At 54.6% G+C, this 15,136-nt stretch overlaps 1 protein-coding gene across 2 annotated transcripts in view; it reads left to right on the top strand.

Moving 5' to 3' along the window:
- The window catches only part of NEK6 (NIMA related kinase 6), an 85,196-nt gene that overhangs the window by 37,885 nt on the left and 32,175 nt on the right, over window positions 1–15,136 (top strand). For both annotated transcript variants that reach the window (XM_043916884.1, XM_043916883.1), the window contains exon 2: window positions 5,070–5,188. In XM_043916884.1, the coding sequence (XP_043772819.1) occupies window positions 5,099–5,188 (90 nt within the window). In that variant the 5' untranslated portion in view covers window positions 5,070–5,098. The remainder of the gene's footprint in view (window positions 1–5,069; window positions 5,189–15,136) is intronic.

Raw genomic sequence — 15,136 nt, 5'->3', positions numbered from 1 at the left:
AGAGTCTTTACCCTGCTCTTCACATCTCATCCCTCCACGTCCCTTTGCCTTGGTCTTTCTGCAGCTGAACCCCCTAACGAGGGGTTTCTGGCAGGAATTTCCAGGGGTGTGAAAAAAAGTGAAAGTCTCTCAGTCGTGTCCGACTCTGCGACCCCGTAGACTGTAGCCCGCCAGGCTTCTCTGTCCATGGAATGCTCCAGGCAAGAACACTGGAGTGGGCCTCCATTCCCTTCTCCGGGGGATCTTCCCGACCCAGGGATTGAACCCCGCTCTCCTGCATTGCAGGCAGACTCTTTACCATCTGAGCCACCAGGGAAGCCCCGAGATAGAGCCAGACAGAATGTAAATCAGCTGAAATCCAACACCCTAGAAAGCCTCAAGAGGCAGAGGCTGTCTTAAGCCTGGGTGGCACGTTGGAGTCAGAGTGGGGTTCAGAGCGTCCCTCTGTAGCTTATTCCCAACATGACATTTTGTGTTCCCTCTCTGAGCCTGAGACTCCGTCTGTAAAATCGGTCTTTCGACAGCCCAGGCTGAGTGGAAGAGATCTGGCCACTAGATGCCTCGGAGAGAACCTTCACTTCCTTCCTTCCTCCCCATCCCTCCCCCTCTGCCTCATCCTCTCTGTTGTGGTTCTCTCTGGCACTTGGGGGTGCTATGACTTGCAGACTCCTTTCCTGGAACAAAGGCCCTTCCTCCTCACAGGGACATGAGCTGCAGCCAGTTCTATTAGGTTCTGGGCAGAACCGCTCTTAGGAACAGGAAGTTACCCCAGGGGGTTGGCAGACCAGGCGTGCGGATGGCAGTACGGCATCCACTTGGTGCCATCCCGAAGAGAGAGAGCTCTGGGGTCCCTGCGGGGGAATGGCCCCTCATGGCCCACCGCCCCCTGGGATCACCCCTGCCCACGCACCACCGCCCCGTTCGTGAGCCCTGTTCGTGAATTGGGGGGCAGGGGTTGTTTCGTGGGTACTGCTGAAAAGGAAGATGATGTTCTGCTGGTAAGAGCCTTGGGGGTGCAGAACCAGGGGTTTGGGGCAAAGATGCTGTCACAGGTCTGCACCCTGGCTCCGCTACCTGTGATCTGGGCAAATCTCTTAACCTCCCTGGGCCTCAGTTTCCTTGTCTGTTAAGTGGAACAGTAACAGAATCTGTCTCGTGGAGGTGGTGTTAAGAGGCGATGGGCTAACAGAGGTGAAGGGTATGTGGGGCCCAGCATGATAAGGACACTCTTCAGTTCAGTTGCTCAGTCGTGTCCAACTCTTTGTGACCCCATGGACTGCAGCACGCCAGGCTTCCCTGTCCATCACCAACTCCCTGAGTTTACTCAACATCATGTCCATCGCGTCAGAGATGCCATCCAACCACCTCATCTCTGGTGCCCCCTTCTCCTCCCGCCTTCAGTCTTTCCCAGCATCAGGGTCTTTTCCAATGAGTCGGTTCTTTGCATCAGGTTGCTGATGTATTGGAGTTTCAGCTTCAGCATCAGTCCTTCCAATGAATATTCAGGACTGATTTCCCTTAGGATGGACTAGTTGGATCTCCTTGCAGTCCAAGGGACTCTCCAGAGTCTTCTCCAATGCCACAGTTCAAAAGCATCAATTCTTCGGTGCTCAGCTTTCTTTATTTTTAATTTTTTTTATTTATGTTTTTACCTGCACTGGGTCTTCGTTGCTGCACATGGGCTTTCTCTAGTTGTGGCAAGTGGGGGCTACTCTCTGGCTGTGGTGGGCAGGCTTCTCATTGCAGTGGCTTCTCGTTGTGGGAGCAGGGGCACAGGCTCAGGCTCAGTAGATGTGGCACGTGGGCTTAGTTGCCCCTCAGCATGTCGAATCTTCTCGGACCAGGGATCGAACACGTGCCCCCTGCATTGGCAGGCGGATTCTTAACCACTGGACCAGTAGGGAATTCCTATTACTGTTATCTCTGATAAGACCAGGGCCCCTTACTTTTGGGGCCTGTGTGAGAAACGGGGTGAATTCCTGAGAGCCTGCAGACCACCTCTGGGTACAGATATTAGATGATCGCTACATGGGGACGTGGGAGATGATGTTGACAAATACCTCCTAGGTCTCTGCCCAGTGTGACTTGCCCAAAGTCCCAACTGGGGAGTGACAGAGCCAAGCTATAAACCCAGGCCTGCTGGCCCCAGGAGGCTGGATGAGGCGGGACGTGGGAACTAGAGATGGCTGCATTGTGGTTTCTAACCCACGTGGTCTCTGAGCACCAGTCACGCACGGACCTGGCCTGTGGGCCGCGCCTGGTGCCTTCTGAGATAAAGACAGAACCTTCTTGCTGAAGACAGTTCTCCTCCAGCCTCCCCCCGGAGGTCTCCCTAAGGGCGGAGGACGGTGAACATGTCACCCCGAGGGGTCTAGGGGTGCAGCCCGAAGCAGCTGCAGAGCCTGCAGGAGTCTCCGGTTTTATCTTAAAATTCATGCGCATTTTACATTTCGTTCCCTCTGTATCCGGCTTATTATCGCACACATTTCCCTCCTGAGTAACAGCACTGCCTGGGGAAGCCGCTCATGTTTATTGTTTATCCCGGGGCTTTTCGTACCCAGGTCCTCACTGTGTCACCCGGGGCGAGGGGGTGGGGGCGTGTGCACTCCAGTGCAGAAGCCCAGGCACAGATGGTTGGGAGGTGCTGAGAGGCTGGGGGCCCATCTGGACTTGAGGAATCCTCCTCGGAGGCCCTTGTGGAGGAGGTAACCCAGAGGTCCAGGCAGAGGGAGGCCTGGGCTGGGTCAGAGGCGGGGCGGATGGGGTGGGAGAGACTTCAGACGTACAGGCACACCCCGTAATACCCTCCGGGACTCACATCAAGAGATGAGCAGAGAGCGATATCGAGAGATCCACCTCTTTATCTACACACACACATTAGGATGAAGATCATAAAATGCCATGAAAATGAAAAGTGAAAATGTCTGTCGCTCAGTCGTGTCCATCTCTTTGTGACCGTGTGGACTCTAGCCTGCCAGGCTTCTCTGTCCTTGGAATTCTCCAGGCAAGAATACTGGAGTGGGTTGCCATTCCCTCCTCCAGGAGAATCTTCCCGACCCAGGGATCAAGCCCAGGTCTACCTCATCGCAGGCAGAATATTTACCATCTGAGCCACCAGGGAAGCCCCAAAATGCCATGAGCGGGGGTCACAGGCAGGAGAGCATTGGGCCAGGCCATGCTGGGCAGGTGCTCTTGGCCAGAGGCTTCCTGCTTGGCTGAGGCAGGCACCACCTGCGGACAGTGCCATGCCCCATGTGGCCTCGCTTTCTGCCATCTACTAAGAGAGGGGTGCGAGGGAGGAGCTGGGCCTGCCCTGGGGACACAGGAAGGTCGGGCGCTGGATGCCAGTGTGCACATTCTAGGGAGGCTCTTGGAGGGCAGAGCCATGGAGGCCAAGGGTCAGGGTTAGCGGGTGATTCAGGGCTTGGTGGCGACACTTTGACAGGTGTTATAGACATCTCGGAGCCTGGGAGGGCTGGCCTGTTGACTGCCAGAAAAAACTACAGTGGGGAGAAAGGAAGAGCAACATGTGACCAGGTCTGCAGGGCTCTGACCGTGCCAACTCCAGTTGTGAAGGGGGTGGGTTTGGTGTGGGTTCCTTCCCGCGGCCCAGACCACCCTCTTCACGTGGGGCACGTGTGCACTCAGGAGGCATGTGCAGCCAGGCTTGCCGACCCCCTGGACCAGGAGAAGCCTGTCTGCTTGTGGTTCGGCTCATGGGGATGGCCGGGGATGACCAAGTTACTCATAGGTGGCGAGAGGCAGAGTCTGTTCAGAGAGAAAGATGGTGTCCAGGCTCGGGTTCTCCAGAAGCGGATGCTGAGAGGAGGCCGTGTGGGCGAAACCATGAAGGAGTAGGGGAGCAGACAAGCAGGGGGTGTGATCTTAGACCAGCTCACCCCGCTCGGGCGTCTGCACCTCAGAGTTGTCCTGCCTCGGGGCTGGGGGCTGGGGTGCACACTCGTCCCCCAGGCCACTGCTTCCTGGGGACGGTGACTCCAGCACTTTATAGGGTGTAGACAGTGCTGCTCCAGTAGCCTGGCCAGTCCTTCTGGGTTCTGTTTGGGGTGGGTCAAGAGAGAGGTGCCCACGGGAATGCCAGGGCCACGCCAGGTGGAAGGAGCAGCAGCCTAGTTGGGGGCGCTCGTCACTTGCCCACTCTATACCCCATCTTTCAGGTGTCCCGTGGGAGCCTGGCCCTGGAGACCACGGTTTAGGTGCTGCAGAAATGCTGGTGCGTGAGTGGAGGGCTTTCCTCCTGAGGAGGAAAAGGGGCCATACAGCCTCTTCTGTGTGCCTGGGCCTGGGTCCTGCTGAGGCCATGCCTGTCTGCTGGGAGTGATGCTGAGATGGCCATCAGCTCAGGCCTGGGCACATGACAGGTGCTTCATCAGGGACAGCTACTGTGGTTACTATGGCAACCGGTGGCTGGCATCCTTGCCTCTCCTCTCTGGGGGGGCCTCTGATGTGGCAGTGCAAGCCCTGGAGGTTGGGGGGTCTGCTCCCGTGTGCCAAGGGCTCTGCCCCTGCCCGGAGGTTTGTACAGGACTGTGAGCGGGACCCTCGCCCTTCCCAGTGTCTGGTGCGCCAGGACCCAGCAAGGATGGGACGGGTGGTCCTTCTTGATTTGAGACTTGTAGTCTGACTCAGGGTCAGTCTCTCCTGGCCACTAGGCTGCCAACCTGGGATTGTTTGGGGTGAGGACAGGGGGTCAGGCATGCGGGACAGTGATGTGGAAAGAACAGGCTGTGGAGTCTGGCCCATGTGGCGTTGAATGTGGCGCCTCTCTTGCCGGCTGGGAGGCCACCTTCGGGCTTTTCCCGGCACAGTTTTTTTGGAAAACAAAACAGCCTCTCTCCAGCGGGGCTAGTCCTAGGAGCCTGGTCAGGAGAGCGTAATGGATGTAGGTGTTTCACGTGGGCTGTCAAGCCCCAGCGCTGCCACTTCTGAGCCGCATCACCATGGGCAAGTTCCCCGACAGCTCGGCACCTCAGCCTGAACGTCTGTAAAAGGGGGCAAGTGAAAGTGCGCAGGCCTGTGTGTAAGAAAGCCCTCATTTTCTGTTGCAGCCCGTGCCCTCGCGAGGCTGGCATGCAGGATGGCAGGACAGCCCAGCCACATGCCCCACGGAGGGAACCCGAACAACCTCTGCCACACCCTGGGGCCCGCACACCCTCCTGACCCACAGGTAAGCCCTTCTTCTTCATCTGCAGTGCATTGGAGAGTCTCGGAGGATCACTGATCCCTGAGGCTGCTTCATTCCGGACACAGGAAGAAGCCCCTCGGCAGCCCCCAGACACCTTGAAGGCTTCCCGTAATGAGGGCAGAGTCACCACCTGGCCATTTGGCCCTCCACCTGTCAGCCACACTCACAGATGCCCTCTGGGCTGGTACGCCAGGCGCTGGACCTGCCCGTGGGGTTTCCATGTGAACGGAAGGGCTTTATTTCACAGGGATCAGCGCTGGTTAGGAGGACAGACGGAGAGGGAGTCCGGAGGCCTGGGCAGAGTGAGGGGCGCACGGGAGCAGGCAGGGTGCACCTGGGGTCAGAACGTTCTCCCTGACTCTGAGCCGGGCTCCTCCTTTCTGGTCTCAGCTGTGCTCTGGCCCTCCCTGTAGCCTCTTTGTCTGGAGGCAGCAGAGTTTCAGGGCCACTGGGTCCCTTCTACCTGTCCCACCCACCCTCTGTGTCAAACCTCGGAGAGCCAGGCAATCTTTCGCAGCTTTTCAGAAAGTGGCTTCTGGAATTCTGGGCTGCTCATACACCCCACACCTTTCGCTTTGCACCTTTCCCTGGGGCTGGGGTGCCCTCCTCGACTCTTCCAGGCCTCAATCCAAATGCCGCTGCCCCTGAGGAGCATTCCTCTTCCCCTCCCTGCTCTGTGCCGCGTCCAGACCTGTGCACATGTGCTGGGTCAGGGCCACGATCGCATGCGCTGGGACACTGCCTCCTGGGTCTGCCTCCCTTCCTAAACAGAATCTTCTGGGTGGGGCTTCACCTGCCAAGTTCATGAGCTATAGATGTGTGGCGTGCATCCACCCAGGACACGGTCGTGTGCTGACAGAGCCAGGTCTGCTTTTAGGGAGCACACTGCCTCACAGGAGAGAAAGACAAGAAAGAAAGCAGAAGAAACTGGGGGCCGTTTGGAGGAAAGCAGAAGAAACTGGGGGCCTTGTTGGAGTTCCAACAAGGCACGTGGTCTGAACTAGGGGACCAAAGAGGCCTCCTGGAGGAAGTGGCTTGCAGAGACCTGGAGGGGGGACAAAGAGCTTGGCTGGACAGATTGGCCAGTGCCAGATGCTGGTGGGTGCTGTGGGCAGCTAGGAGTAATGAAAAGTAATTGTTGAGGGTTGGCTTTTGTCCCAGGCCTACGAGACCTAAATCAGGAGGAGACTCAGAGAGAGCCACCTTCCTGAGCCTTGTTAGGATTGTCACAGCTTCTAACTGCCTAGCTCTGTTGGAAGACTTCGGGTGGACTGGTGTTTGACCTGCTTGGGGGCAGGGTTGCCATGTACAGTTGTACAGGTTCTACACTGCCCAAAGGTGCCTGGGCAAGGAGGCAAGATGAGTCTGAAATCCTTCTCCTGTACCTGAGCTCTCATTCAGCTGTGCTTCCTGGTGTGAGACTGCATCAGCCCAAGGAAAGGGGCACATCTATAGATTCACACAGAGGTGATGTGTGAAGTATAAACTGCATACGTGTGTGCACACAGGAGGTTCACAGACAACCATGCTGTTCATCCTCCCCATCCCAGTCACTGGCTGGGATGTAGGGGCCCATTTCCTCAGTGAAATGTGGGGAGGCAGGTCCTAGAAAGCTGGGAAGCCAGTAGACACTGCTGGTCCAGGGTCCACCAGGACACCTCCCCAATGGCTGGGGGCAGCGGGCCTCCTCGGGTAATGTAGCAATTTGTCATATTAAGTCATTCACTAACAATTGAGTCCCCCTTGATTAATCTCCCAGAATTAGCCAGTTGCATTTTGAGCAATTAGGGTTAATTACAGCCTCATTTGGCAGAGCAGAGAGGCCCGTAATTATTTCATGAACAAGGCGAGGAGGTGGGCTGCGATGGCGGCACCATCCGGGTGTCTCTTTGCACATGTTGGAGTGGGTAATGACGTAGTTAAGTGTAATTAGATACGATTACTCAGCATTGGCAAGCGGCTGGCGGCGAAGATGTCCCCGGTCCACCAGTATCTGGCCGGGTCTGTGGAACCGGGGCACAGCCACGTTGATGCTGGGGCTGCTGCAGGCTGGGGCTGGAATGAAAAGAGTCAAGTGCTTTCTCTCCCCTCATCTCAGGGAGCACTGGTATTTAAACACCGTCTGGGGAGAGATCATGGCTCGAATCTTGTCTGTTTCAGGACATAGAAACACCTCAAATTGATGGCACAGGCATTTTCCTTTATGGCAGGAGGCACTGCTGTTTCCCTGAAGTCATCCTTAGAGAAAAGAGCCAGGCTGCATGATGGCAAGAATGCTGTGCTCTGGACCAGGCAGGAGGTGGTTCTTCGCTCCATTCCCTCACGAGCCAGGTGACATTGAGTAAATGACCTCTCTGAGCCTCAGTTTCTTCTTCTGTAAAATGGAGCCACAAAGAGAGTGAGATGGTATGTTTTAAACACCCAACATAGTATCCAGCATTGTGGGTGTTAAGGAAATGGTATGTGATTGATCTTACTCTTATATCCTAAAAATCATTTTGGTTTTCACAACTCAAGAGCCCAGGGCTGGAAATATCCCCAGTGCAGAAAAAACAATTTAGTGAACATGCAAACTCTGACTTTTGTTAACCTTCTGTGTCCAAGGCTAGTGGTTTGTTCATCTCAAGGAGCTTTCTAGCTCTGGATGCTGTCAGCCTAAGAAAATAAGTTTGCTGAACCGGGTAGAATTGTATGTGAAGTTCATATAGACTTGGAGAAGCTGAACATGCTTGCTTTTATGGAGGTTTTGAATGAATGAATGAATGAATGGGGTTGAGAAACAGAGCTTAAAATGCCCTTTTGGTTTATGATTTTTACTGGTTTGCTTCACAGCATTTTCATCAGGAAAGAAATGCAAGGCTGAGCTGACCCACTAAGAACCATATGAATTTCCAAGAAGGAGAAAGGTGTTCTTGTCTGAGAAAGCCCCAGTTAATGTGTCTTCCATTCTGGAAAGTCTTTGCAAACCTGCTTGGGACATGCCAAGTTCAGTTATATTCGTCACTGTTCCGAGAGAGGAACGTGCATATGTTCAGGGGATGGGGACAGCTGTCACCTAGTTCTGCATGGCACCACAGTCTTCATGAAAATCTTCCTAAAGCAATAATGGTAGATAAAATTTAATGATCAAATATTAATGACCATTAAAATTGAAGAAGTGTTTGCCAAGTGTTACAAATTCAGCAAATGCTCGTCTCCTTTCTGCCTTGGGTCTGCCGGGGAGCCCTACACATAAGTAAACAAAGGCCATGTAGAGGTAAGGCTCCCAGGGAGGGAGGAGCTGATGCAGAGAGAGCCTGGAGAATGGGGTGGCTTGTTCTGCCCCAGGGATCAGGGTTGATAAGGAAAGCTCTAGAAAGGAGATGACATGTGAGCTGATGGTGATCAGGAGTGTGGGGTATGACAGAGAGAGGCGATGTTCAGGAAGAGGAAAGAACCAAAGCTGAAGGTGCAGGATCAGTCAGGTTAGGGAAGCATTTAAATACCTGTGCTTAGTTAAGGTGATGGGCTTCCCTGGTGGCTCAAGACGGTAAAGTGTCTGCCTACAATGCGGTAGACCTGGGCTCGATCCCTGCGTCGGGAAGATCCCCTGGAGAAGGAAATGGCAACCCACTCCAGTACTCTTGCCTGGAAAATCCCATGGACGGAGGAGCCTGGTAGGCTACAGCCCATGGCGTCGCAAAGAGTCAGACACAACTGAGCGACTTCACTTTCACTTTAGGTTAGATAGCACAGCAGGTGTTTATGAAAGTTCTGGAATCCACGCTGTTGTTGGTATTGAACCTGCAGCAAATGGGAAGCCCATTACAGATTTAAATTGACAAGGGGTTGGGGTTTTAGGTCCCTGGTAGCTGGTCACAAGTCAGGTGAAAATAGGAGGTCACATGATGCTTTGACCTTAAATGGGCTGGACATGAGGAGGGAATATTCCCAAGACTTCCAGGAGGGAGAAACCAACTGCCCTCAGTAACTGAACGGATGAGGGGGAGAGGGAGGCCAAGGACGTGGCCAGCCTGCTGGCGTGGGAGCTGATGCTCTTCATGGTTTGTTTCCCTTCAAGTCTTTGCTTGTTAGTTGTTGGAGCCGGTTCCAAATTCTCTCATCCGTGTGTTTAAGCGCAGCCTTCCCAGAGCTTGGTTCGTGAGGCTCGTCCTGGGGGCGCTGCCACAGCCAAGATGATGTTAGGTTTTGTCATCAGGCGTCTAGATGTTCAGGCGTCTTGCTCACCGTTCCAGTGAGCCGATGGCACAGAGCTGAGTGTAGACAGACTTCCAAGCTGAGACAGTCACGGTGGTGGTTGTACCTACATTGCAATGCCTGGCACTTACCTCATTCCATCCTGCTACCAAGCCAGAGGAGGAGATCTTATTTAAAACTCCTCTCTGCAGGGGAGGAAATCGAGATGCGTGGTAAGTTGTCCGTCTTGCTATCGAGGGGAAAGCCAGAAGGGCTCCAAGTCTGGTGGCCACACAGAGCCCTTATTGCCACTTGGGCTGCAGGAAGGGAGGCTGGCTTCAGGTACGAAATTAGCCAGATCGTGAAGAGCTGAGTGGGTCTGGCCTCGTAAAGAGTCTGACAATATGGACTCTGTAAATTGCGCCCTTCTTTTCTGCCACGCAGATTTAAAACACATCGCTGTATACACATACACCGAATCCATTAGAAGTTCCCGGCCCACAATGTCAGATGTCTTTAAAGGTGAAGTTCGTTTACAGGAAATGTCATTCTGATGAAGTGTGCTTTTTAAAATCGTAGAAGCGGTTGCCTTAAAATTAATGATGCATTGCAAATATCAGGGAAAAAAGACCCATCCAGTGTAAAGATGATTAAAATTCAGGTCAGAAGTCTGACTTAGTCAGGCTAAATTTTTTAATGAGATTTCAGAAAATTAATTGGGCGGATGCATTTTTATTCTTTTAACATGTAATTTTATGCCCCTGCTTTTTTTTGTTTTTTTTTTAAGGATTTGTCGATGGCTGAGGATTACTGTGGTTCAAACATTTTAAACTCAAATTAACGCAGGGTGAAGGGTGTTTGTGGCCTAATTTGATCTGACTTGGGGAAGAGAACTTGGTTTCACCGAGCTTTCTGGGGTGGCGGTATCCTGGGGTGGTCCAAGACACCGGGTCCCCCTGCTGTTTGTCTGGTGTTGTCCTCCTATCTCTTGGGAGAGTGGGGTCAGGGCTAGAAGTGACTCAGGACCTTGGCCATGTCCTTGACTCCTGACCCCACCAGATTCCTCCTGCTGCCCAAGGAGTTGTTCCCAGGGGCTCCTCCTCTCTGAGATCATGGGCCCTCTCAGGCCCACTGCCACCTCCCTGTCCCTCCACCCCATCTATCTCTTCTACCTTTGGGGGAAAACTAAGGGGCTCCCACCATGGGGAAGGGGGATGAGTAGTCAGAAATGGCCTCTGGTGCCCACAGCACAGCCTAGAAAAGGGGGCAAGCCCGTCATCTCATTCTTTGTCCTTGGCAAACAGCCCTGGGTGACTGATGGAAAGACAGTCAAGTCAGAGGCTGCAGGTACATCCACCTCACCCCTTAACTGTAGCCAGAGGATGTTGGGCAAATGACCTGTCTGAGCCTCAGTTTCCTCATCTGTGAAGTGGGGCTATGAAGACTTATTTAAGTGAGATGGTATATTTTAAACACCTAGCACCATGGGTGTTAAGGAAATGGGATGTCATTGATCTTAGTCTTGCATTTTAAAATTCATTTTAGTTTTTATAGCTAGAGAACCCAGAGCTAGAAATATGCTCAGCACAGACCCTCGGTGGGATGGGGACGCAAGTGGTATTGATAACACTAGCTGTTCATTCCCTGTGTTTATTCCCTGGGCCAGGCTCCCACCTGGCTGGGCGCTTGGTGGGCTGGGCACACCCTGCTTTTGTTTCTCCCCACCCCCTGGGAGGTACGTGCTGCATTCTCCAGACATTCTGGCAATGCCAAACCAACAGTAATAATAACAACAAGCATGATAATAACGCCAAATATGCAGTATTTCCTAAATATTGGGCCCTCTTCTAAGTGTTCACTCATTAACTTATTTAACCCCCAGCAACCCTCCGCAGGGTTGTTGGACAACCCTCATCTCACTTAAATAGGTCTTCATAGCCCCATATTCACAGATGAGGAAACTGAGGCTCAGACAGGTCATTTACCCAACACCCTCTGACTACAGTAAAGGGGTGAGGTGGATGTACCTGCAGCCTCTGACTTGACTGTCCTTCCATCAGTCACCCAGGGCTGTTTGCCAAGGACAAAGAACGAGACGATGGTTGGGTAGATGACGGTTGTCCAGCAGACCCCAGCTGGACAGATGAGGAAACTGAGGCCCAGAGGGCTCGCTGGGAAGTGTCAGAGTCAAGACTTGAACCCAGGCCTCCAGGTCCCAGTGTCAGCATTTGAGCAGACGGGGCCAGAGTGGCAGTCACCTCTCTGCCACCCTGGGCCCTGGGGTTGTGTGTATTTTCCCTCGGAGGCAGAGTGGGGTCCCCGACGTAACGGGACAGCAAGTGTTTAGATGAGCTGTTTTCAGAAAGGCCGCCAGGAGGGGTGACTGTTGGCTCCACCATCGTGTGGCTCTTCGGGGCCATCTCCGCGTTTGCCCAGCAGCTTAGAGCTCCCAGACCATCTTCTCCTGGAGGTCCTGGGGCTGGTTTCTAACAGCCCCCATCATGGACCGCCTCTCTTCCCTGCAGGAGCTTGCCAGGGGCCCACCCAGGTGGTGATGGGTGGCAGAGAGAGGTCTGGCCTTTGGGGGCAAAAACTCGGTTCAGCTTTTCCTTTTCTGCTCCGAGTCCCTGAGTTAAATTGGGGTCAGGACTCTGCTGGCTCAGGCAGCTGCACCCCCAGGAGCCCTGTGTCCCATAGTGACCCCCACCTGAGTAGGGGTCCCCTCAGGGACAGAGCCCTCTCCTGACCCCGGTGAGGGTGGCAGCAGCCCCTGAGCGCCCTCACTGCTGCACTGCCCCCTGGGTAACCTGCCCGCTCCTTGGAGCCTTCCTCTAATTAGGTTGGATGGGTTGTGATAGGAAATGCAAATCTGGGTCATCGCATATTTAGAAGTGCAGGGCGGTCAGCCAGGCTGGCTGGGAGGTCCCCATCCTTTGGGAGCTCCCAGCTGTGGAGCTGGACCACATGGCCTCTGGGGAATGTCCTTGAGGTGGGTGGGAAGTGCCAGGGACTCTGGCCACTCATCACTCCACATTGGTAGAAGCAGGACCCTTAGAGAACACACCCTCCAGACCCTCACTGTCCCCAAGGAAACAGGTGGGGCAGAGAGACCCTGCCTCATGTCGCCGGGCAGCATGCCAGGCTTTCCGTCATTCAGGAGTTCAAGTCCCAGCTCTCATTGCCTGGCTGTGCCTCAGTGTCCTTAATCATAAAGTGGGATTGATAAGCCTTGTTTTACAAGCTGTTAGGGGACTTCAGTTGTTAAACCTGTCTTATCAGGGACTTCCCTGGTGGTCCAGTGGCTAAGACTCTGAGCTCCCAGCGCAGGGGGCCCAGATTCAATCCCTGGTCAGGGATCTAGATCCCATATGCTACAACTAAGACCCAGAGCAGCCAAATAAATAAATAAAATTAAAAAAAAAAACAAAACAAAACCTGTCTGATCACCTAGGACACCAGCAGATGCATGGTCAGTGCCTAACACATAAGAGACGGCATGGCGTTATTATCCTGACCACGTGTGGTTCCTCCAGGGGCCGAGAGCATTGCCTTCTTCTGGGGTGTGTGGTTTCAGCTGCACCCACAGAAGTGACAGTGGCCGGGTTGCAGAGTCCCTTGTGCTCCCAGCTGTTTTGAGCGCATTTCATAGTGTCCTTTGACACACATGCCCTGAGCACTTGCTTGGCAGGTCAGAGCCTCAGTTCAGGGGACACAGAGGGGACTAAGGCGGAGGCCCATGGTGGGGGCACAGGTGGGGCTCAGGTGGCTGAAGCTGGAAGGCCTGACTAGTCGCAGGGTCTTGACGGGAAAGCAGAGCTGGGTGGTAACATGTACAGGGTGAAGGGAGTATCCCATCCTGGTTCAGATCCCCGGTGTTACTCACGGTGGGGTCTGGAGCCTCACCCTGAGCCTCAGTTTCCTGAAATGGAGTTGCAGTGATGTCTGCTCACAAGGTCCTGGGAAGCTACCCGCACGGTGCCTGGCACATAGTACATGCTCAGTAAATGCATGCTTGCTCCTCTTAGGTGGACACTGGGTGTGCATGTAGGTCCGTTGCTGAGACTAAAGAACTTACCTGGCAGAGACTGGCAGGTGGTGGGCAAGAGCACCATCTTCCTCCTCCACCAGCCCAACCCCCTGCTCAGGTCCCCAGGCAGAGTGTCTTCAAATCTCCCATCACGGGGGTAATTATGTCTGGAGACTTGAGTCAGGGTGGGCCCAGCCATTGCGAGCTGCAAAGCTGAGTTCCATCTCTCAGTCCTGGCAAGAAGGTGCCCGTTAGGTTTTCCTTGGTGCAGAGCTGGGCCTTGGCAGATGCAGAGGTGGGGAGTAGCCGCTCAGGCCCCAACCCTCCAGCTCCGACCTCCTCATTCCTGCCCCGCCCAAGCCTGTCTGTAACATGGCTGCAACCGCTAAGCACTTACTGTGTGCATGGCTTAGCAATCTTGCCCAATTCTCGTAGCCACGCTACCTCCACCCTACGGACAGGAAACCGAGGCTCAGGGTAGCTTGTGTAACCACCAAGGTCATCAGCCAGTGACCCAGGCTGACGGGCTCCTTAGCCAGTCACCCGGGGGTTCCCAGGGCTCTCCAGGAGTGACCTGTCTGCTCTTGGCATTCCTGGTGGGGAGAGTTCCAGAACACAGCACAGGGGAACTCCTGACCTTCGGCTTCTCAGAGGCTCTGGCCAAACTCTGGAAGAGGCATTTCTACTTCCGAAAATACAGTGGCTTTCCCTGCTGCGGGGGTGGTGGGGGGGTGGGGGGGGGGAGGCCGGGGGGAGGGGAGGGGAGAGGAGGCCGGGTGGGGGTGCCCCTCAAGGTTTCTTGACTCACCCCTGTTCTCCTGAAGGAACTCTGCACACATTTCTGAACACCTACTGTGTGCAAGTCATCCAGCAGCAGCAGAGACCGTCTTCATGTCAGCACCCAGTGGGGAGGGTCCCCAGTAGGGGCGATCCCCCACCTGCAAGTGGGCTATAGCAGAAGGGAGGGCCCACCCTGCCAGGCTGTCGTGGGGCCTCCTCTGCCCCCCCACCCCGCCCTGTGGGGGCCCAGCAGTGGCTCCCCCTCCTCTCCTCTTCCCAAGACCACCTTTGCAGGTGTGTTTTGGGCAGAGGGTGGGCCTAGCCACTGTGCCTCACACGTTTGGCTCCATCCTGGGCAGGTCCTGCAGCTTAATCCTTGCCTTCAGCGCTGACCCCTGGAGAGGTCACGGTGCTGAGATTCTTCATGTTGCCATAAAGGGGACAGTTTATCCAAAGAATGGGCTCCGAATGTCAGGCTGCAGGTTTAACCTGGATGTTCCCATCTCTGCAGTGGGAATGCTACCCTGGGAGGGGAGGTTGCCACTTTGTGGGATGACTTGAAGGGTAAGGGTTGGGGGTGCGTCTGGGGAGCCCTGGGGCTGACAGGACCCCACAGGGCCCCCCTCCCCTCGGCGCTGTGAGTTTGCTAGTTGCTGCCTTAGATGTTGATTGTACCTGCTCTGCTGGCCGGCTCTAGCAGGGACAGAAAGGATTCAGGAGTGACCAAGGCAGACGAGGCCCTGGCCCACGAGAGTGGAGACAGAAATGAACAAAGAACAAGTGATCCAATACTGAGGGATGGAGACAAGTGTGTGGAGGAGCCCAGATCTGCAGAGGGGCGTCGTCAGGATCAAAGAGAGCTGGTGTGGACAGCGCCAAGGGGAGAGGGGGGCTCTGATAGTGAGGGGGTGATCAGGGTCCCTCCTTCACCCTGAAGGGGTGTTGCC

This window comes from Cervus elaphus, chromosome 11 (genome assembly GCF_910594005.1).
Source record: "Cervus elaphus chromosome 11, mCerEla1.1, whole genome shotgun sequence".
In the NCBI taxonomy this organism is placed as follows: domain Eukaryota; kingdom Metazoa; phylum Chordata; class Mammalia; order Artiodactyla; family Cervidae; genus Cervus; species Cervus elaphus.
This window is presented reverse-complemented; position numbering and strand designations above follow the sequence as displayed.